The 24,247-nt window shown below is 41.0% G+C and overlaps 1 protein-coding gene across 1 annotated transcript in view; it reads left to right on the forward strand.

Annotated features, from left to right (window-relative positions):
* The window catches only part of RNASEH2B (ribonuclease H2 subunit B), a 118,263-nt gene that overhangs the window by 89,039 nt on the left and 4,977 nt on the right, over nt 1–24,247 (forward strand). Inside the window, exons 6-9 of the mRNA XM_007945245.1 lie at nt 5,625–5,689; nt 7,637–7,742; nt 12,336–12,417; nt 14,916–14,958. Coding sequence (XP_007943436.1) covers nt 5,625–5,689; nt 7,637–7,742; nt 12,336–12,417; nt 14,916–14,958 — 296 coding nt within the window. The remainder of the gene's footprint in view (nt 1–5,624; nt 5,690–7,636; nt 7,743–12,335; nt 12,418–14,915; nt 14,959–24,247) is intronic.

Here is a 24,247-nt window from a genome sequence, read left to right on the forward strand (position 1 = left end):
GAGGGAACACTGTTAGATAGATAGAGATAAGTATTGATTTGGGTGAAGAGAAGGGCAATGTACCAAATGTGAGTGATCAATATGGTGGCATTGAGGAAGAGAAAGACATAGAGAGGTACTTGGGAGGTACCGACAACAAAGATGAGCCATTTTGCACATACAGTGCTGCGTTGTCAGTGAAGGCTAACATGGGTATACAGGTGGATAGATGGGTGGACAGGCTGAACTAGTAGGTATGTGTATGAAGCGGGGAGTGTACCCAAGAACATGTATAGGGTTGACAGACAGTAGTCCTACAAGTTTATGTGTATGATCTGAATTCACAGGTGTATAGGAGAGCTGACAAGGGGCAAGGTTGTAGTCACTGCTTGGTTACAGCCAGCTTCCCAGAGGGACCAAGTAGTTGAACCTGTGGGCTTGGGTCCATAGCCGCAGTGGACATCAAGCTCAACCGGCATAACATACTACATAAAACATTGTTCCACCTCCTACTCTGGTGAGTAGTGACTGGGATCTTAAAAGCTTACAAGCTGCCATCTAGATGCAGCAATGGGTCTCTCCTCCTCCAGAGCAAAGAAGAATGAAGAAAACCAAAAATTCACGGAAACAATTAGTCCTAGTGACTGGTACACCATCCGATGTGCAGCCTATACGACTATGAGACCAAAAGGACTAGATGGTGCCCAGCTACCACTGTCAAGCACTTGGGAGGGGATCTATGTAGGAGATCCTGGATAGAAAGGGAGAACAATGTGGAACAAAACTCAAAATCATTTGGAGAAAAAAAAAGGCAGGGGGGGACCAGGTTTGCTAGTGTTATAGAGCCTGGTCGAACCACTGAGGCTATGGTCCCTAGCTGCCCTTCGGGTCTAGAATTGGACCCACACCTATGGCTTCCAGCCAAACAAAAGACAGGCTTATGTGTTGAACATTTACCTGAGGTAGATATACTCCTTGGAGAGAACAATCATGGGAGACGAAAGGGCTGCTTATGCACAGGGAAACAGCTCAGGGGGCAGAAGGGCATGGAGGGATAGACATTGGGAAGAGGTAATTATCGGGAGGAAGTGGGAGTGGAGCTGTTGCATTGTGGTAGATTGTGGTCAATGTCATGAGACAAAGTGTATGTGAACTGCCGTATAGAAAGTGAATTTGCTCTGTAAATTTTCACCCAAATCACAATTAAAAAAAAAAAAAAAAAAGTGAGAGCCAGGACAAGAACAGTTATATGCACACCCATGTTCATTGCAGCAATATTTACAATAGCCAAAAATGGAAACAACCTAGGTGCCCATGAACAGAAAAAATGTGTAACCAAACCATAGTACATACACACAATGGAATACTATGCAACCCTAAGTAATAACGTAGAATCTGCAAAACACCGCATAACATAGATGAACTTGAAGGACATGTTGAGTGAAATAAGTTGATCACAGAAGGACAAATACTGTATTGGTCCATTAATTAGTCTTATAAAAATTCAAGGAAAGGTTTATATATGGAAGGAAATTTTCTTTCTTGGTTACCAGGGATGAGAGAGGAGGGGAGGGAACACTTTTAGATAGGTCGAGACAAGTATTGATTTGGGTGAAGAGAAGGGCAGTGTACCAAATGTGAGTGACCAGCACAGTGGCATTAAGGAAGAGAAAGAGATAGAGAGGTTCATAGGAGGTACAGACAACAGAGATAAACCCTTTTGCACATACAGTACTGTCAATGAAGGCAAACATGAATCTATAGGTGGATAGATGGGTGACAGGCTGAAAGATTAGGATTTCTATACAGGGGTGAGTGTGCCCATGACCGTGTATAGGGTTGGTAGACAGTTTCTACAAGTGTATTTGTGTAGTCTGTAAGAATTCCTAGGTATATAGTAGGGCTGACAAGGGACAAGGTTATAGCCACTTCTTGGCCACAGCCAGCTACCCAGAGGGAGTGAATAGTTGGAACTTTGGGCTCAGGACTATAGTCACAGGCAACATCAAGCTCAATTGGCATAACATACTACCCAAAAACATTACGAGTAGTGACTGGGAGCGTAAAAGCTTGGAAGTGGCCATAGAGATAGAACGATGGATCTCTCCTCATCCAGAGCAAAGAAGAATGAATAAAACCAGAGAAGTATGGAAACAATTAGTCTAAGGGACTAGTACACCATGTGATCCTCAGTCTTTATGGCTATGAGACCAGAAGAGCTAGATGGTGCCTGGGTACCAATGTCAACCACTCAGAGGGGGATCTATGTAGGAAATCTTGATTAGAGTAGGAGAAGAATGTGGAACAAAACTCTAAATTATGGGGGAAAAAAAAGAGCGGTGGGGTTTGCTGATCTGATAAAGCCTGATGGAACCACTGAGACTGTGGCCTCTAGCTGCCCTTCACCTCTGGAATCGAACCCACTCCTTTGGCTTTCAGCCAAACAAAAGAGCTATATGAGGTGAACATTTACATTAGGTAGATACAGTCCTTGGAGAGATCAATCATGGAGAATAGAAGGGCTATGTATGCACAGGGAGACAGCTCAGGGGGCAGGAGTGCATGAGAGGGATGGACACAGGGAAGAGATAACTATGGGGAGGAAGTGGGAGGGGAGCTGTTGCCTTGTGGGAAATTGCAGTCAGTGTCGTGAGACAAAGTATATGTGAGCAGTTGTATGAAAAGTTAATTTTCTCTGTAAACTTTCACCTGAATCACAATAAAAATGAAAAGTAATAATTAAAAAAAAAAAAAAAAACTTACTCCCATGAGTCACTTTTGACTAATAGCGACCCTCCTTAGGTTTTTGAGACAGTATCTCTACAGAAGTAGATTCCCCACTCTTCCTTCTGAGGAGTGGCTGGTGGGTCTGAACCTGCCATATAAATTTACATACAAAGGTAGATAGTAGAACTGTCTTTATTCATTGTCATGTATTGTCATGTCCTCTTACCTCTTTGCTTGCCATCCCTCCTTAGGTGGGTTTCCACCCATATCCTGGCATTCACTCTAAGGGGGTGGATGCCTCTTAAAGAATGGCAGGGTGTGCAGCCCAGCTTTCGGGGTTCTGAGTTGTACAGCACACTTTCTGGAAGGCTGGAAGTGAAGATCTTATGAGTAGAAGCCTCATTCTAAGGGAGAGGCATGATTCTGCTTGACACTAGAATGACAGTACAGAAAAATCCACAACTCCCAGTACTTCTGGAGTAAGGATTTCGCCTCTTGAGTATCAGGGCCCCGCTTGTCATCAAACTTTTGCTAAATAGTGGCAGTTGATAAATATAAGAAACATTAATGAATTAAATGCATTCTTTATTTTGTGACTACTATTTGCATGTTTTCGTAGTCTCTTTTTCAAATCTTTGCTTCCCTGCAACCCCCACCTCACCTTTGACAGATGGTATCCCTTCCTGGATCATTCATTTCACTTGGTATCTAGCTTAAGATTTGCTTTCACTTAGCACTTGATGGCATGAGTTTGGTTTTTTTTTTTTTGGAGTAGTTACTGATAAGGCACTAGAAGCTAAGCCTTCTCATATCTGTCACAGTATTTCCTTTTTAAAAAAAAAAAAACTCTTTTTCTGCCCTCCCCTCAACCCAAGGTAACATTGGCTCTTTCTCTCTCCTCACTTGCCATCTCCCATGGAGATGGTTGAATGTAGGAGGAAAACTAGGAGCGAGTAATGGCTCTGTGATGTCTAGTCTAGGTGACCAGTTGAATGGTTTGGGATAAAGGTGAACCAATTAGTTTTAGACACATAAGCTTCAGCTCAGGGCTTTGGGCTTTCCGGTAGGGTTTGTTCAGCCAGAGTGAAACATGATGAGGTTGCCCCAGGAGGAAAGTACAGTTGGTCCTGGAGGAGGAGGAAGCAAAGACCAGAAAAGAATCAGAGGAGAAAATCCTTAGGGATGGAGGGAAACTGAGAGAAAGTAGTTTTACAGATGCCATGAGAGAAGTTTTTTCCAAAGCAGTGTGGTCTGAGGTACTGAAGAGTGTGTAGAAGCAATAGAACTTAACAAAATGAACATTAGATCCAGGGCTTTGAAGTCAGCATGGGCAGCAGTCCTGGAGTTGCCATTGACGAGCTTAGTGACTTTGGACAATGTTCTTAACTTCACTCACCCAGTCTTTTTAAGATTGGGATGGGGGTGGGGGGTTTGCTGTGAATAGTGGTTTTCACCTGCAAGTCATTCTGAGAATGAAACGAGAAAGCTAGACAGCAGGCTGCAAGTCGGGCAGCCCTGGCCATTTGAATTCTCAGACTGCTGACATGCCAATTTTAAATGTCCCTACTTTGTGTTATTGCATGTCATAAGAATGTGGGGGCAGAGGGTCAGCCCCCACTCCATCCTGCTCAATTGCCCATAATGTTGACACCAACACCGAAATGAGGAAGAAATGCACAGGAACTGAGGCCTGGGACCTTTCAGCCCTTCCTGTACACAAATCATTTATTTGATAGTGCTCAAGCAGTTTAACAGAGTACAGAAAACTCTCCCACCACAGTCATGGAGGGGAGCAAAAGAAAAAGTTATTTTGTACTATCCTAGGACAGTTCCCATGGAGTCACATGGTGCGAGCTTGCATCTGGCATCAGGATTTACAGTGTCATATAGACAACTCCTGCCAGAGGGAGGAGGCGTGGGAGTAGAAGGACTGTCTTTGCTAATTTATGGAAACCAAGCAATCCCATGAATGAAAAGTGTTACAGAGGAAACAGTGGTTTAATGACATAGTGTATAAAGTTAAATGCATTGTAAGAAGCAGAAGTATAATTTATAAGAGGTGAAACTTTTATTCCCATAAAGGGCCAAGTTGAGCCTACCATAAAAATAGCCAAAAAATCCCCACAAAAAACTGTCGCCATTGAGTTGAGTCAATTGTGACTCATAGCGACCCAGTAGGATAGAATAGAACAACCCCATAGGATTTCCAAGACTGTAAGTCTTTGTGGAAACAGACTGCCACATCTTTCTCCCTCAGAATAGCTGGTGGATTTGAACCACTGACCTTCAGTTAGCAGCTGAGCACTTACCCATTATGCCACTAGGGTTTGTGCCATGAATCTGAAGTACCTTGAAATAGCTATGATTCTCTTACAATGAATTGAAAGATATATGGATCTTGTATGCTCTACAAATCCTACAGCACAGAGCTGAGTAATTAACAAGATTTTTTTTTCCCTGAATGTATTCAGTGAGCCTTTTAGGCATCTGTATTTAGTTTCTGTTTTCTTTCCTGGGATTTCCACTCATGTTTTAGAAAAGAACTCTTTCATTAAAAACATTGAGGATTGAGGTGAGTTAAAATTATTCAGAAAAATTAAGGTAGACTGACGTGTTAATTTGCTGAGTTTTAAAAAACATTTTTCATATTTTGTTTATATAAATTGATGATTTTTTAAATTTCTATCTCATTTAGTGGTTGGATGAACCCTGAGGTACCCAAACTTTGTTGTTTTTTTATTTATTTATTTTTTTTTGCATCTCAAGTAGGATCTCAGGCTTTGAAATTGAGTCTTTCAAGAATATGAACTATTGAGGTATTTTTAAATTATTAATTGTATTTGTATGTTATATAAGCTTAAGAGTTTATTTCATATTTAATCCCCCATGCTGACCTTTTTTTTTTCCTTTTAATTCAGAAATAGACAGCAAAAAATATTATAAGTACAGCAAGGAGAAGACACTAAAATGGCTGGAAAAAAAGGTATAGTACCTCTCTAAGTGCCTTGTGGTAAAATAAAAATTTAATGTTCCTTTTTAAAAATCTTTAGATGAGACAGTAAGTCTAAATTCAAATTTCATGTTATATATCCAACTAAAAGAAGAAGACTGTCTAGAAATATCCAGATATGAGAAGAAATCTGTTAGTTTTTATCTCCCTTAACACTCATGTATCTCTAGATGCTCTCCATTGGCTGACATCCCCATTCTGCCTTATCCTCATCTCTGAATGGAAAAATGTCTCACTCTTTGTTGGTGTAAATTTGAGCCGTCTAAGCCAGGCACTGTCTGACCTGCCTTGCATTTGCTGCTGTCCATCCTGCAGGTGTCTGAGTGATTGACATTGCCCACAGGCAGCCAGGCAGGGCTTAGATGATTTGTCTCCCAGGCCCACTGTCTGGACTCTGAAGACCTTCCAGGCTAACCATGACTGTCCTGGTGAGTCTAATTACAACCCAGTACAAGGTCTAGTGTAGGTATAGTGTTTTACAGATTGACTCAATAAGTCATAGCCAGTGTTTCTCTTGGAATGAAATGGAATAGAAAATAGAGTTTATTAAAACAGAATATATCAAAGTACATCACAGAGTAAGGGCTCTATGGTACGTGTATCATATATGTGTGTTTAAGGATTAACTTGCTGTATATTTCTTACTGTGGGCTATGGGAAAACAAAACAAAATAAAAATAAAAACACTTTGAAAGCCAAGGCAGGGCAATCTATCGCCTCAGAAATCATTACGGGGGTAGCTGTGAATCAGAATCAACTTGATGGCAGTAGGATGGATGGGATGGTCTAAGGAACAGTGTACATTCATATTGATTCATAACCTCACAAAACCAGATTGACTGATGACAAAGCCTTAGCAAGTGCAGTGGATACCAGCAGTTTCCTAACATTCTCTTACTCTGACAAGTGAAAAACATGTTTGTTTACCTTATCATGTTACTGAGCACATTGGGAGCCAGGAAACATGGGAATGAACCCTGCAGAAGTGGTCAGATTGTTAATGTACAAAATAGTGAGATTTTAAAATGCCACCATAGTTCACTTTTTGTTTATATGGTGATCGTAGTATTCTATGTAGATGAAGAGTAAGTAGGATGCTCAATGGAATGTTGGTGATTAGTTTTTGCTTTTAGAGGATGTTAATGGTATACATACAAACCTAATCAAACCTGTTACTGTTGAGTCGATCCTGACTTGTAGGACATAGTGGAACTGTCCCATAGAGTTTCCAAGGCTGTATATAAATCTTTATGGAAGCACGCTGCCACATCTTTTGATCACAGAGTGTCTTGGATTTAACCTACCAACATATTGATTAGATGCCGAGCACTTAACCACTGAGCCACCAGGGCTCCTTTATGGCATGTATAGCAAAGTGAAATTTATGTTTATTGATTGTGATTACTTTCTTAATTTCCTAGGAATGGGAAAATTATATTATTTACTCTCTTTAGAAAATTACTGTATATAGGAATAATATTTACTCTGTGCCAGATTGTGTTCTAAGGGCTTTATGTGTACTTACTCATTTAATCCTCACAACAGCCCTGTGAGGTAGGTACTGTTTTTATCCCTCTTTTACAAATAGAGGCACAGAGAGGTTAAGTAACTTGCCCAAGGTTACAGAGCAAATCCAAGCATCTAGTCCCCAGAGTCAGTGGTCTCTATTACTGTATCTCTCAGAGTATGTGGGTCTTAGGATGTACATGTGTTTCAATCAGCCAGATATATTGTTGCAACCTCTCACTTTTCCTCCAAATGTGCAGCCATTTCTCATCTTCTGATACCTGGCAAAGATGTTTCCAGGTCTTCAAATACTTCTCCCCAGATCTTAAATGGATTGAGGACCATCGAGAAAGCCATGGATTTCTAAAGTTAAGCTAGACATACCCTGATTTTGCTCTGCTGGTTACTTTGTAGGTGAACCAGACTATGGCAGCATTAAAAATCAATAAAATAAATGTTGGTGCCCGAGTCCAGTCTGCTGCATTTTGCTCAGCTGACCAGGTTTCCAGTGATGAGGAAGGTGAGTAAATTGCTTCATCAGGAATGATTTTTGCTTCAAGTAAGTTGCTTACATGTGAATGCCTCTCTCATAAGGTATAAAAATCCTTGCATCACAAAAGCTTCTTATTCCTGTCAATGTGTTCTCATAGATCTTGTGGCCAGTATGCATTTTATTTCAGATTCAAGTTCTGTTTGTACTATGGAAAGCTGAGTCACTGACTTAGACTCAACACATTCATTTAGCAACTACTCCTTTTACATTAGGACATCTTCTAATTTCACACTCCTAGTCAGTCTTCTTTTACAAACGAGTCTTAAGCCTGTGTCCAAAGAACAACCATGGCCTAATGTCACTGAAGAATTTGTATGGAAATTTGTCAAATGGGAATGTAACTTGCTGTGTACACTTTCACTAAAAATTCAATAAAATGTTATTTAAAAATTAAAAAGGAGGGACAACCCTGGCTACCATTGCATGCCAGACCCTGTGCTAAGTTGCCAGTCTACACACATCTTCTAATTTCACACTCCTAGTCAGTCTTTTACAAACGAATCTTGAGCCTGTGTCCAAAGTCACAGAGCTGCTGAATGACAAAGCTGAGCTACCAGATGGGCTTGTCTCACTCTTCCCCTTTTGTTGTACTGCTCCAAAGGCCCAGGTTTCCCGATAGGCTAAAGATATTCACGTCATGCTGGCAAGAAGCTTCTATCCTAATAAAAGTCTTGGTATTTTGATTTTGGATAAATATTGATTCACTTGCCAGATTTTTATCTTTCAGTTTACTAAGCTACATTCTTCTGCTTTTTCCTGTGGCAGCAAAACCAGACCAAACCCACTGCCATCAAGTCAGTTCCGACTCACAGAAACCCCCATTGGGTTTCCAAGACTGTAAATCTTTAAGGAAGTAGATTGCCTCATCTTCCTCCTACAGAGCAGTTGATGGGTTTCAACTGCTGACTTTCTGGTTAGCAGCCAAATGTCTTATTTTCCAGTGGAGTATCCTCTAATTTTTCTGTGTGTAAAAAACAAAACTAAACCTGTTGCCTTGAGTCACTTCTAACTCATGGCAGCCCCATGTGTTACAGAGTACAACTGCTCCATAGGGTTTTCTTGGCCATAAACTGATAACTTGTGATTCTAAGTTGACAATGACAGTGTCTTATTGAAGACTTTTTAAGATCAGGAAGTTACCAGACTACAATTATTTTCTGACTAAGACTGAGTCAACTTGTTACTTGAGCTTGAAGGCAGAGTAGAAAAGGCAAAAGGCAGCTAATGAATATCTCAGCAACAGACCAGGGGTCTGCTTTGGGTAGTTTAAATCCCTATATGATTATCCCATCTTATGATTAAGTTTGATTATCCCCTAGTATTCTACATAAAATATCAAATTAAGAACAGGGCTTTAAAACAGATTTTATTGTCTTAGCTAACTGTTTTTAATTGATGCCAGGACTGCATTTCAGTCCTGAAGTTTTTGCCAAATAATTGTCAGATCCAGATGCTTTAGAAGTAATAAATATTCTGTTCAATTAGTTTTTTGCTTTTTTCGTTTTTAAACCATTTTATTAGTTCTCGAATAGATATATTATGTTCAGGGCTCCTAACAAGCAAGTGCTTAGTAAAGACATTATATATATATTATTTCTCTTAAATGAGCATACTGATTTTTTAGATTTATTTTATGTTGAAGCAGACCTAGAAAAGATTAGCCTAAAAAGAAAAAGACATGCATGTTACAGCTGATTTTTTAATTTAATTTGTATTCAAGCCTATCAATTAGAAAGCCACCCTTGAAATTTTGTTTTTACTGTAATGGGTATGTATTGTAATTGCAAGGAGCCCTAGTGGTTGCAGTAGTTAAAACATTGGACTGCTAACCAAAAGTTGGCAGTTTGAACCCACCAGCTGCTCCATAGGAGAAAGATGAGGCAGACTGCTTCCATAAAAATCTACAGCCTTGGAAACCCTGTGGGGCAGTTCTGTTGTCCTACAGTGTCATTATAAATTGGAATTGACTCTATGGCTGTGGGTTTGGTTTTGGTTTTTGATATTATGGTTTTTGTATTATGTTGGACTTGTGTTATCTCATCATATTTGTTGTCATTAGGCCATCAAGTCAGTTTCGACGTATAGCAACCTTTTGTACAACGGAATGAAACACTGCCCTGTCATGTGCCACTCTCACCGTTGTTGGCATGCTTGAGCCCATTGTTGTAGCCACTGTGTCAATCCATCTCATTGAGCGTCTTCCCCATTTTTGCAGACAATGATTTACCAAGCACCATATCCTTTTCAGAGTCTGGTCCCTCATGATAACATGACCAAAGTATAAGAGACAAAGTCTGGACATTCTCGCGTCTAGGAGCATTACAGCTATACTTCTTCTATGATGGATTTCTTCTTCTGGCAGCCCATGGTATATTCAGTATTCTTCTCTAACACCACAGTTCTGAGTGCATCAGTTCTTCTGTGATCTTCCTTACTCTTTGTCCAGCTTTCACATGCTAGACTCTTGAAGACAGTGGTGTGGGTCAGGTGCACCTTAGTTTTTAGAGTGACCTCTTTACTCTTTAACACTTTCAAGAGGTCTTTTGGGGCCGATTTGCCTAGTGCCATACGTTGATTTCTTGACTGCTCCTTCCATGGATGTTGATGTGGATCGAAGCAAAATGAAATCCTTGACAATGTCAGTCTTTTCTCCATTTATCATAATGTTGCTTATTGGCACAATAGTGAAGATTTGTGTTATCTTGATATTGAGATGTAATCCCTACTAAAGGCTGTAGTCTTTGATCTTTATCAGTAAGTGCTTCAAGACTTCTTTGCTTTCAGTGAGCAAGGTTGTGTTGTCTGCATGTCACAGGTTGTTAATGAGTCTTCCTCTAATCCTGATGCTAAATTTTTCTTCATATAGTCCAGCTTCTTGGATTATTTGCCTGCAAATTGAATAGTATGAAAGAATACAATCCTGATACACACCATTCTTGATATTAAACTAGGCTATCCCCTTGTTCGAGAGCTCTGGTAGCGTAATGCCTAAGGTACTTTACTGCTAACCAGGAAGCTGGCAGTTCACACCCACCAGCCACTCCTCAGAAGAAAGGTTGGGCAATCTGCTTCCGTAGTGATACTGCCTCGGCAAGCTAAGGAGGGGCCGCTGTGAGTCGGGTCCGACTCAACGGCACATACCAACAACAAATCCCCTTGTTCTGTTGAAACTACAGCCTCTTGATCTGTGTTCAGGTTCCTCAAGAGCATAATTAAGTGTTCTGGAATCCCTGTTCTTTGCAATGTTATCCATAATTTGTTACGATCCACACTGTCACATGCCTTTGCATAGTCAATAAAATACAGGTAAACATCTTTCTGGTATTCTTTGCTTTCAGCCAGGATCCATCTGATATTAGCAATGTTACCATTCATTCTATGTCCTATTCTGAATCCAGCTTGAATTTCTTGGAAGTTCCCTGTCAATATACTGGTGCAACCATTTTTGAATTATCTTCAGCAAAATTTTACTTGTGTATGATATTAATTATATTGTTCAATAATTTCCACGTTCTGTTGGATCACCTGTCTTTGGAATGGGCACAAATACGGATCTCTTACAATCAGTTGGCCATTTAGCTAGCTGTCTTCCAGATTTCTTGGCATAAATGAAGTGTGTGCTTCCAGTGTAGCATTTGGCTTGTTTTTTGCCACTTCCTTCAGTGAAGCTTGGATTCTTTTCCTTTAGTACTGTTGGTTCTTGATCATATGCTACCTCCTGAAATGGTTGAACATTGACCAATTCCATCTTGGTACAGTGACTGTGTTACTTCCATCTTCTTTCGATGATTTCTGCATTGTTCACTTTTCTCCCCATAGAATCCTTCAGTTTTGCAACTCAAGGCTTGAAATTTTTTTCAGTTCTTTCAGCTTGAGAAATACCAAGCATGTTCTTCCCTTTTAGTTCTCTGACTCCAGGTCTTTGCATATTTCACTATAATACTTTACTTTGTCTTCTTGAGCTGCTCTTTGAAATCTTCTGTTCAGATCTTTTACTTCATCGTTTCTCCCATTCTCTTTAGTTACTTACTCTCTGTTCAAGAGCAAGTTTCACAGTCTATTCTGTCATCTGTTTTGGTCTTTTTCCATCATATAGCTCCTCACAACTTAGATAGATGTTGTTAGGTACCACCAAGTCAGCTACTCATAGCAACCCTCTGTACAGCAGAACAAAACACTGCCCAGTCCTGCCTCAGCCTCACAATCCTTGCTATACCTGACCCCATTGTTGCAGCCACTATGTCAGTCCATCTCATAGAGGGTCTTTCCCTTTTTTGCTGACCACTTTGCTAAGCATGATATCCTTCTCCAGGGAATAGTCCCTTCTGACAACATGACCAAAGTAGGTGAGACAAAGTCTGGCCATTCTCGCTTCCAAGGACCATTCTGGCTATACTTCTTCCAGGACAGATTTTTACAAATGAAGAAACTAAAGCTAAGAGGTTGCATAAGTTACCTAAGGCCTGATAAGACCAGAACTTGAACTCAGGTCAGTTTGAATATAAAACACTGTAATTAATACTGATGGTTTACTTCTTTCTCCATTCTGCTTTCTTTCAGAGGATTATATTCGTTATGCCCATGGTCTGATATCTGATTACATTCCTAAAGAATTAAGTGATGACTTATCTAAACACTTAAAGTAAGTGCAGTCACAATGAAGATGTACCTTTGTACTCTTGGTTTCAGTAGGGTTTCTTTGTGGCTTTTCATATCATTGCTTCTGTTTATGGGTTATTCTTGAGTTATATCATATACACTATGATTTGGAGGTGATTTTTATTGGATAGTATTCTTTGTGATAAATTGATTGGAGGATACTGATTGCAGGAACTATTGAATGTTAGAACTGGAATGCATTGATACAGTTTTAGTTTTAGAGAGTCCTTGGATGCTGAAAATCATTAACTTAACCAGCTGCTAACTTGGAGGTTGAATATTCAAGTCCACCCAGAGGCATCTTGAAAGAAAGGCCTGGTAATCCACTTCTGAAAATCAAACCCTGAAAACCCTACAGAGCACAGTTCTGCTCTGACATATGCACAGTTGCCATAAATTAGAGAGGATAATATGTGTTAATACTTCAATATGCTAACAAAGAACCAACTTAGCTAAGTATATGCTCAATTAGACTTACCTAATTTGATTATTTGTTATCATATTGAACAGAAGGAAAAATGAGAAGAAAAGAGTAGATAGCATATAGAATATTTTTGAACATTAGATTTAAAGGTTTTTTTTTACCATTTTCACTGCCATCATTAGATATTCACTGAGTGCTGCTTTCATTGTGCCAAATCCTTGGAACCCAAAGAAGTAACACTATCATGGATTGAATTGTATCCCTTAAAAATACGTGTCAACTTGGCCATGATTCTCAGTATTATGTAATTATTCTCCGTTTTGTGATCTGGTGTAATTATCTTACGTGTTATAAATCCTAATCTCTATGATATTAATGAGGCAGGGTTAGAGGCAGTGATGTTAATGAGGCAGAATACAATCTACAGGATTAGGTTGTATTTTGAGTCAATCTCTTAGATTAAACAACCTAGCAGTGATAGAGGGACCTTAGTACTACTAAGAAAGAAAAGCTTCAAGTAGAGTATGTCCTTTGTACCCCAGGCCTTATATAGAGAATCTCCTAGACCCGGGGTAAGATTGAGGCCAAGACATGTGGATTTTTAACGAATGCCAGGCCCACAGATGTTGAAAGGAAACAAAGACCTTCCTCAGAGCTGACAGAGAAAAGCCTTCATGTAAGGCTGACACTATGAATTCAGACTTCTAGTCTCCTAAACTGTGAAGAATACACTTCTGTTTGTTAAAGCCATCCACTTGTAGTATTTCTGGATACTAGATAACTAAGACAAATACAATCTCTGTCTTTGAAGGGCTTAAGAAGAGCTTTAAGATTGATTGGATTTGTGTTCCTTCCTTTATAGAGAACTTTAATATACTTTACCTTGGGTTGAAAGAGTGTATTTATTTCCTAGATATTAGGAACTGTTGTTAAGATTTTGTGTGTATAATGGTGTGATAGCTTTTTCCTGATCCTTATAAATCTTTTTCCTCCTCTGACACATTTAGATAAAATGAGTTTTTAATAGGTAGAGTTGTTCTTTTTAGTGAATTGCATAGGACCTTTTTTTAATAAAAATGGGCTATACATATTTAATGGAATGATAACAATTACAATCATGTTAAAACCAGAAATGCCAATATACAATAAATCATTCACCCTATACTTTAATATGTGCCTAGCCAATCTGACTTGTGACCACTCCCTTTCACCTCATTCCCCTCAAGCCAACTTAGCCTTTCAGATCCCATTACATACACCAAGCATGATACTATCTTCTTTGCTCTGAATGAGAAGAGACCAATAGTTGCAGCTTAGATGGCTGTTCACAAGCTTTTAAGACCGCAGTCACTACTCGCCAAAGTAGGATGCAGAACACTTTATTTGTGGACTACATTGTACCAGTTGACCTTGATGTCCCCCAAGATTATGGTCATAGAAACTTCTTTAAAAATAAATTTGTAGAAACTGGTTTCTGTAATAGTTTAAAGTGTGTTCAAATCTACCTTTCCTTCTGTTTAATATTTCCTTGGATTTCATAGCTGCTTGTCTTGTTAAAGACCTTGTGTTTTGTACTTCATTCCTTTTTCTAGATTTTGTTTTTTTCTTTTCACTGGAATTTTTAGATTTTGGTTACAGATTTAGAGGAAAAGAAATAGAGCAATGAAACTTCTCTTTAATGGGGAAAAAAAAGTAAAGTTCATGCAGTTTTTGTCAACAGTTAAAATAATTTTCATTTCATTTTTTGAATATATGCTATCACTGTCATTTATGAAGAAAAATAATCCAGTGCCAAAATGCGGATTTATGGAGGCTAAAAAAAAGCCACTGCAATTCAACAAATGGGTGCTTTTTTTTTTTTTTAAACTGACACAATTCCAATGTAAGGGAATAAGCAGCAAAATTTAGTCCTGTAAAGTACCTTCTTCTTTATATTACAGTGACTGTACGGTAAGATATATGGAGGTAAAGCTATACTATGTCTGAAGTTGTCCCAGTCTTCTGTTTGCTTGTCTGTGAAAAACCATGACTATAATTTTTATTTTTTACTCCCTCAGGCTTCCAGAACCTCCAGCTTCATTGCCAAAGCCTCCATCAAAGGTAAGAAGTTATGACTAAGATATCTTTAGGGGACTTGGAAAAATATTACATTTTTACCACATGAGACTAAGCTTGTTCTAGTTTAAGCCTCTTTGAACTAGTGGAACTAGTTTGAACAGCCAGCCTTCTGGTTAGCAGTCAAATGCCTTAGGCACTATGCTACGAGAGCTCCAGTTTAAGCATACTAAATTCACCTTGCACTGAGTGACATTATATGGAATAAGGATTGTACTGGGCTTTCCATCAATATTTTTCATTTCTATAGATTTTACCTGAGTGGTAAATAAAGTTATGAAAACCTAATATCCTAAGTATAAGTTTTAGCAATATAAATGTTTGAAAATATAGATATGTAATTGAAATTAGATCTTTAATTTACTTAATTAACTTTATGAATCAAGTGGACTGCCCTCCTTATAGCTAAAACTCATTTTGCCAAATTGAATCATTACTTGCACAAAGATACACACAATGTGATTTTTTACAACATAAAGAATCCTTTCAGCAAGGGTAGGCTTTTTTTTTCCCCCTGTATTTTAAATGACTGAGGAAATTTGTGTGTAATCTTTATCTGCTGGTTGAAAAACTTCCCTTCTTCCACACCATCACAGACTGCTATCCACAGCTACTCTGCACTGAGGGTTCCCACTTGCATTTATATCCCACATCTGGAGAATAGACAAAATCAACACTAACAACCATTTGCTTTTGAATCAACTCCAATTCATGGAGTGACCCCATATGTGTCCAAGTAGCAAGTAGAACAGTGCCCAATAGGGTTTTCAGTGGAAGTAGATTGCCAGGCTTTTCTTCCAAGGTAACTCTAAAACTAAACTCACTGCCCTTGAGTCAGATCTGACTCATAGCACCTCTTCCTTGGGTTTCTGAGGCAATATCGCTGTGGAAATAGATTGCCCAATCTTCCTTCCAAGGAGTGGCTGGTGGTTTTGAACCCCCAGCTTTTTGGTTAGCAGTCAAGTGCCTTAGGCACTGCACCACCAGAGCTCCTGAGGTAACTCTGGGTAGACTCAAACTTCCAGCCTTTTGGTTAGCAGCTAAGCCTATTAACCATTTGCACCACCTACGACTCCAGAGAATAGAGAAGCCAGTGAAACCACACTTGATTTCAAAATGGAGTGCCACTCAGCCCAGGCCAGATCTCAGATGAGTCAGTGCTGCTCAGAGACAGGGAAGTAAGCTTGTCCCCAGCTTGTCAGTGAGGGCATTCTGCTTCTTTTGTTCAGCCAGTGAAATCATGGACACCTTAAGAATGTAAAGAGGACATTCACAGATGTTCAACAGCATCCCCTTCCCCTGCATTCATCCTTCATGCATCAAGGTGGCCAATGTGCCTAAGACTTTTTATGCAGCATGTTCTGTTTGAAGGTGTTGGGCTTCCAAAGAAACTTATTACTTTGACTTTAAGAAAAGAACTGTTAAGTTTTTAAAGTGCTCCATTGTTAGTCTGGGACTAACAGACTGCAGGTTGTTAAAGGAGGCCAACTGTTTACGCTCTTAGCACAAGGACGAAATCAGACGCTATAAGATATAGTAAAACCTGTGAAAGCTGAAACTAGTGTAAGGCAGAAGCTTGTCAGAGAAGGAAAACTCAAATATCTTCCACGAAACAGAGAGCAATGGAAAAGTGACTGCACCCTGTCAAAAGTGGAAAATTTACAAGACCTGGAAAAACAAGGCAATTCTGTCAAGTTCTGACTCTCACAGGTTTTACTGTATAAGAAAGTCCTTTCTAGCTTGGACACATGAGCCTCAAGGCTAGTGATTAATTTCCAATGGTAGTACAAAAAAGCAAACCTTATGGAAATGGATTACCACACCTTTCTCCTGCAGAGCAGCTGGTGAGATTGAACTGCTGACCTTTTGGTTAGCAGCTGTGTTGAAGCACTATGCTATAAGGGCTCCTTATGGTAGCACTAAACCTGTTGCTATCAAATTGGTTCTGACTCATAGTGATCCTGTAGGACAGAGTAGAACTGCCACACAGGTTTCCAAGACTGTAAATCTTTATGGGAGTAGACTGCCACATCCTTTTCCCATGGAGCAGGAGCAGCCAGTGGTTTCAAACTGCTGACTTTTGGTCAGCAGCCAAGTGCTTAACTGTAGTACTGTCCCCCACCCCTCACCCCCCCAAAAAAAAGAACTCATTGCCATCAAGTCAGTTCCGACTCATAGCAACCCTCTTTGGATTTCTGAGGCAGTAAATCTTTACAGAAGTAGATCAGCAAGTCTTCATTTCATGGAGTGACTAGTGGGTTTGAACCATCAACCTTCTGGTTAACAGTCAAATGCCTTAGGCACTATGCTACCAGAGCACCTTTAACTGTAATACTAGGGAACCTCAAACCAAATATCCAAACAGTGCTGTAGAATTGATTCCAACTCTTGGTGACCTTATGTGTTGTGGAGTGGAACTGCCCCATAGTATTTTCTTGGCTGTGATCTTTACAGAAGCAAATTGCCAGGCCTTTCTTCTGTGACCTCTGGGTTAGTAGTTATGTGCAAACCATTTGCACAGAGACCTAATAGGGGACATAGACAAATGTAATTGTCTTGTTGTAACTAAGCAAGTAGGCACTCTGAAAATGTTTGTGTCTTTTTATATTTTTCTCCCTTTAAAAATTAAGTGTATTCCCTTCTCCCAAATATCTTTTCCTTAGTAACTTAGAGATCATTCATGAATTGATCTAAACCTAATGAAGGTTTTAACCTGTGATAATGTTAGGCAGGAAGATAGGATAGGAGGGCTGCCCTAGGGGCAGGCCTAAAGGGAGGAGAAAAGGGAGAGAGGCAGACTATTTAAGGAAGTTAATAAGGTAACACCTGCAACAGCTCACAACCACCTTTGTGACCTGGCCAATTAAAATTAAGCTGAACAACCACAGACCCAGGAATTTGAGGTTTTAGGGAATTCCCTAATTTGGGGCATGTGCAGCAGCTTCATACCCCGACCCAAAGTAACCTTATGACGTGGTCATATTACTATAACCTAATTAGCATTGCGATTACTTTTTGGCTTCAAGTCAAACAGACTGAGTTATGGGAAGGAACATGTGCAGTAGGGATATGAATATATAATCAGGGTCCTGTCATTCAAGGGTCCCAGCTCTGCCTTAAGAACACCCCTTTTAGGAAATACAAAATCAGTAAAGTTAGACAGTTTAGGATCCTTCCCAGTCGCAGGGAAAGACCCGTTTCCTCTTTGGAAATGTACTTCACTTTTAATAAAGTCTTGTATGCTTGTGTGACTGGAGCTTTGTTGAGTAAGTTTGTTAACCCACCACCAACACGACTTGCTTGAGGATCGCCCCACTTGCTCATGGATCGCCTGGGACTGCCTGCCCGCAGATCTTTACTCATGGAGATTCTTCCCGAGAGTAGGGTGAGACCCAAGAGAGGGCTTCTTCAACCAGATAACATTTTGGTGCCAAAACCTGGGACTGGAAAACAAGCAAACCTACCTAAGCAAGAGCAAGCGGAAGAAATGGGAGCAGTTGTCGTAAAAGTACAGAATGAGTGAGCTTGTGTGTTTGGTGGGGAAATGGTAGCGTGTGTGTCTGGCATCAGCTGCTTTGGAACATAGGTTATTTTACTTTCTGTGATTGCAAGTTTGGGGGTAATGGAGAAATTTAATTGAAGGATGGGTTCTCTCACTAAAGAGCAAAACCAGTGTGTTTTCTGCATGCAGGCATCAATAGTCTTGGAGGAAACAGTAAGGGAAGTAGTAACTCTGAGGGGACTAGATAGTTTACTGCATCATCTAGAAAATTGTTTTCAAATTCGTTCGTTTTCAGGATTCACGTTCAGTGAGACCAACACGGAGGGGAAGATTTATCTGATAGGAAAATTTTGTCAGCTCTGATGGCACAAGGATCTGTTAGTTAGCAGCTAGTGTTGGAGGCCAGGTCAGCAATTCCATGCTAACATTTTGGTAAATGCCAGAAGTAGAGGGTTGCATCCTACTATAGGAGAAGTGGTGGTGGGACACCAATGGTATCAGACACTGAAAAAGGCAGAAAGGAGGGAATGGTGGGCCATGTTTGACTCGGCTGGAGTAGTAATAAGGTAATACAGGGTAATAAGGCTCATTCTTGGCAGCCTCTTGGCTCACTCTTGGCAGCTTGTACCCCTCAGGATCAGGATGGAGATGCCCACCAATCCTGTTGTACATGACTGAGGCTGGGGACACTTGGCTTTCGGGCAGACCCTCCTTTTATTCTCTTTTCTGTCTCTCAGACCGACATGGGACAGGAAGTGTCTGTTCCCACCAATTCACCCCTGAGGTGCTTGCTGAGCAATTGGAAGCCTTTACCATTGGATAACCTTTTTGGGGAAGAAAGTCATATTCTTTTGCAATACTCCATGGGCCCAGTACCAGCTTGGGGACCAGGAGATCTGGCCTCAAAATGGCAGCCTAAACTATAATACCATCCTGCAGCTCGACCTGTTTTGTAACAGGGAAGGGAAGTGGACAGCGATCCCTTATATAAGTGCATTCATGTACCTTGGAGATAATCCCAAGTGGTATGAGGCCTGTGTAGAGAAGAATCCCATAAATAAGCCACTCCCAAAAAAGAAGACTTCTCTGTCTTTGTCACCACCCCTGCCTATAGGCTGGTAACAGAATATTCTATAGCCACTCCTAATCCTGGGCCCCTGATGCAGAAGACTGTTCCAACAGCCCTGGCTGGGGCCCCTATAGCAGCTGGGCTGCTGCCACTACAGGAGGTCTCAAGGCCTGAGGGACAAATGAGGGTGCAGGTCCCTTTCTCAATGGGGCACCTCAAAAGCTACAAGGAAAAGATGGGTAGCTCCCAGTTTATAGAAGAATTTGAACACATAATTCTGATACATGACCTGACTTGGAAAGACCTCTGGGTGCTCCTGTCATCCTGCTGCAACCCTGATGAGCAAAAGCCGAATAGTAGCAGCAGGGCAAGTCTATGGAGACCAAGTTCATGCCCATCAATAAGCTTTGCCTACGGGGAATCAGGCCATGCCCTTAGCAGACCCCAGATGAATTTATCAGATTGAAGGGAGGTGTGACACTCCAACCCCCATGATCCTGTGTCTCTTAGAAGCGATGAGGAGCATCCAATAAAGCCTATAGCTTTTGCCAGACTGGCTGAAGTGGTCCAAGGGAGGGATGAGAACCCCATTGTGTTCAGGGGGAGGATAATGGAGGCAATCAAAATGTATACCAATCTCAATCCAGATACTCCTGAGGCAACATTGTCATAAACCCCTATTTTATTAACCAGACTGCTCCTGATATCTGCAGGAAATTACAGAAGTTGGCCTTAGGACCTCAGTCAAACACAGCTCAGCTATTGGAGGTGGTCACCAGAGTGTTCAACAACTGGGATATGGATGTAATGAGTTGGGACCTCCAAAAGGCCAGATTGTTAGTGGCAGGACTTGCTGCCTTGGGCAAACCAGCCACCCTAGGTGGCCCAGGGGAGGAAAGCAGGGTTACATGTTTCCAATGTGGCAGGCCTGGACATCATCGAAAATGCCAGGCCCCATTATGTACAATCACCCATCAGAAGCTATGTCCTCACTGTGGAGAAGAGGGGCACTGAATCAACGATGGCCCTTCGTCCTGAAAGGAGAGAGGTAGAGATCACAAGGTCTTGATGGTAACCAACCAGGAGTAATGATGAGGCCTGGGTTCGACAAATGCTCCCACCCACATCATCACTGTTTTCCTTGAAGAACCCCGGGTAACCATAGAAGTGGCCAGTAAGCCTGTAGAATTTCTCATTGATACAGGAGCAACTTGCTCGGTCCTAAAATCCTTTGGCGGTACCCTACCGTCCTCCTCGTGCTTGGTGGTGAGCATTGACAGTCACCCTCTAGAAAGAGCTAATCAAACTCTTAGGAAGACTCTATGCCAGGAAACCAAGTTAGACTAGTTGCCCTCTTAAGAATAAGAGCCTCAGGAAGACAATAGGCTTAAGCCCTTTTGAACTAACATATGGAAGGCTTTTCCACTTGCGGGTTATCCAAGAAGTACTGGATATGGATGTGCTCCTGCAACACATGATTGACCTGAGTAAGGTCCAGCAGATCCTGCTCGATTTGGGGCAGCAAATACCGGTCCCAACAAAAAGCTCAGGGACCCTGCAATCCCACCTGAAAGTTGGGTCCTAATGTGAGACTGGAAGGAAAGGAGGCCTCATACTCAGTTAGCCTTTATGGACAGGACTTTCCCTGGTGTTGTTATCAAATGTGGAACTGAAAGGAATAAACAGCTGGATACACATCTCTAAGATCAAACCAATCAGACAACTGTCTGAAGACCTCCAAGACACAAGTCGTCTATCTTACACCTGTGAACCAGTGAAAGACCTCAAATTCCTCTTCAAAAAGATAAAGGGTTCTCCAGATAAATGATTTCCTTAGTATGATCAGCCTGTACATCAGAATAGGCATCACACTTTTTATCCTATCCGTTATTCTGATGTTATTTGTGAATGTAGAAGTAAATCTATTTCCATTCCTAGGAGAGCTTTATTTTGTTCACAATGGGAATATGAGCTGAGGGCCCTTTTATCCTAGCTCTGTTCATACCTCTGGTAGCATAGTGGCTAAGGCACTTGACTGCTAACCAGAAGGCTGGCGGTTCAAATCCACCAGCCACTCCTCGGAAGGAAGGTTGGGCAATCCTACTTCTGTAGTGATACTGCCTCGGAAACCCAAGGAGGGGTCGCTATGAGTTGGGGCCGACTCGACAGCAAATAACAACAACAACAACTGTTCATACCAGTAACTCTTTCTCAAGGGATAGTCCCACCTCCCCAACAGCTTTGGAGCTAGTTAATTAAGCCTTCTAACCCGGTTTGTCATTTCTAGGGTTCAGGCTGTAAGCCTCCAGGTGCTCCACGAGCACCCAGGATACATTCGTCTCCCAACCTCTCCAGTGACTCAGCTGGACCAGGCCAGAAAATAATTTTGAAAATTTGTCAGAAAATACCAAAAAGTTGCTTTGGCCTGTTGAACTTAGCCATAGCCATAGTACTTGTCCAGATAATTAGCCTCTGAAAATTCCCTTTTTCTCCTCTAGAGATAGTAAGGAAGTGCTACCAAGTCTCTGTTACTCAGGACAATGACCCACTTACAGCATGAAGGAGCCAGAAAACAATGGCATCCATCTCCCTTAATGAATTAAGACTCATGTGCCCTTCAAGGAGGAAATGTTAGGCAGGAAAGTAGGATAAGAGGGCCGCCCTGGCTGCCCTGAAGGGAGGAGAAAAGGGAAGGGGGCAGATTATTTAAGGAGATTAAGAAGCTAACACCTGCAGCAGCCCACAGCTGCCTGTGTTACCTGGCCAATTAAAATTAAGCAGAACAATCACAGATCCAGGAACTTGAGGTTTTGGGGAATTCCCTAATCTGGGGCATGCACAGAAGCCTCATGCCCCTGACCCAAAGTAACCTTATTACATGGCCATATCATTATCACCTAATTAGCATGGCAGTTACTTTTTGGCTTCAAGTAGAACAGACTGAGTTATGGGAAGGAACATATGCAGAAGGGATGTGAATATATAATCAGGGTCCTGTCACTCAAGGGGCCCAGCCCCACCTTAAGAATGCCTCTTTTAGGAACTGTAGAGCCAGTAAAGTTAGACAGTTTAGGGTCCTCCCTTCTTATGGTGAAAGACCTGTGTTCCCTTTGGAAATGTGCTTCACTTTTAATGAAGGCTTGTGTGCTTGTGGGACTGGCGCTTTGTTGAGTAAGTTTGTTAAGCTACCGCCAATGCCGCTTGCTCGGGGATCACCCCCACTTGCTTGTGGATCCCCTGGGACTGCCTGCCCACGGATCGTTCGCTAGCAGAGATTCTTTGTGTGAGTAAGGCGAGACCAGGGAGAGGGCTTCCTAGCCCTGGTAACAGTACCCTTGGGGGTAATGAGTTTTATAATTTGTTTCTTTTCTGTCTCAGTTTTCTGTCTTCTCATTTTAGATTCCAAAACTTAAGTAGTTTGTGATTTCATCATTTATGATTTAGATCAGGGGTCAGCAAACTTTTTCTGTAAAGGCTGAATAGTAAATATTTTAGACCTGCTAGGACAGATGGTCTCTATTACAACTACTCAACTCTGCTGTTATCATGTGAAAACAGCCATAGACAATGTATAAATGAATGAACATGGCTGTGTTCCAATAAAACTTTATTTACATCATAGGCAGCCAGCTGGATTTGTCCTGTGGGCTATTGTTTGCCAAGCCCTGATTGAGTTCCTGGTGTCTTGTCCATCCTAAATCTCCATCTCATCTCCTGGATTCTTTTAGTTGATTTTTGAGGTCTTCTCTATTGTATCTTCTTGGGCTTCCAACATATTCATTACAAACTGCTGGATTATGCACCCTAGTTTAAACAGACATAGGTAATGTCTTCTGCTAGTTTTCCTTTCTGTGTCCAGAATTTGAATGATTTTTTTTTTTGTTTGATTGATTTTTATGGTAATATAGTTTTTAGGAAACAATCAACTATATTACCATAAAAATCCTTAATGTGTTGTTTTCTCTCATTGTCACTCACTGGCCTATGTTGAGGTTGTCACCGCTTTCATCAACGAGAAAAACTGAATGCAGTCGTTGGATCTAGAGATGTTCCTCAGCCATTTCTTAGGAGTACTTTATAAGAGTGACGAGACCACCGTAGCATTAATCTCTGTGACTCTACTGTTTGCTTTCTGCTTTCCAGACTCTTTGTTACTTTCTTTCTGAGCCACATTCCTGTCTCTACTGAAACATTCCTCCAAATCCATGGTCATTCAGTCTCATGAAGAGTTTAAGTAAATCTATCAATGATATTTTCTCTATCAGTTCAACATTATGCTGGGAGTAACATAAGAACTGGTTAGGTACAGAAGCTGCTGTGAGTCTGAGGCCAGAGTCCTAGTAGCCTCCAGGAAAATCTTTAACCAGAAACCTCTTAGTGTCAGCAATACTAAGACTTTTGGAATTCTAAACACTTCCTAGGGCCTTTATCTGCCCTCCAGTCTCAGCAGGTATCAGGAACTTCCTCCGAACTCAGCACGCATCACAAAAGCCATCCGGATTCAGCAGGTATCGAAGATCTGCTTGGCTCCTGAAAGTCTTCCACATACCTGAGCCTTGCATCCTCCCTAGATAATATTTCCCTAAGTGGACTTTGAAGCCAGGGGGGTTTCTATACGTCCCCCAACATCTTAGGTCACTGCCCTAAATCCCTTAGTAACAACCAATCATCTGTACCCTCTCGCCCTGGTGCTGCTCCACCCC

Source organism: Orycteropus afer, unplaced genomic scaffold (genome assembly GCF_000298275.1).
Source record: "Orycteropus afer afer isolate SDZICR_OR568_19922 unplaced genomic scaffold, OryAfe1.0 scaffold00134, whole genome shotgun sequence".
NCBI classification, from domain to species: Eukaryota; Metazoa; Chordata; class Mammalia; order Tubulidentata; family Orycteropodidae; genus Orycteropus; species Orycteropus afer.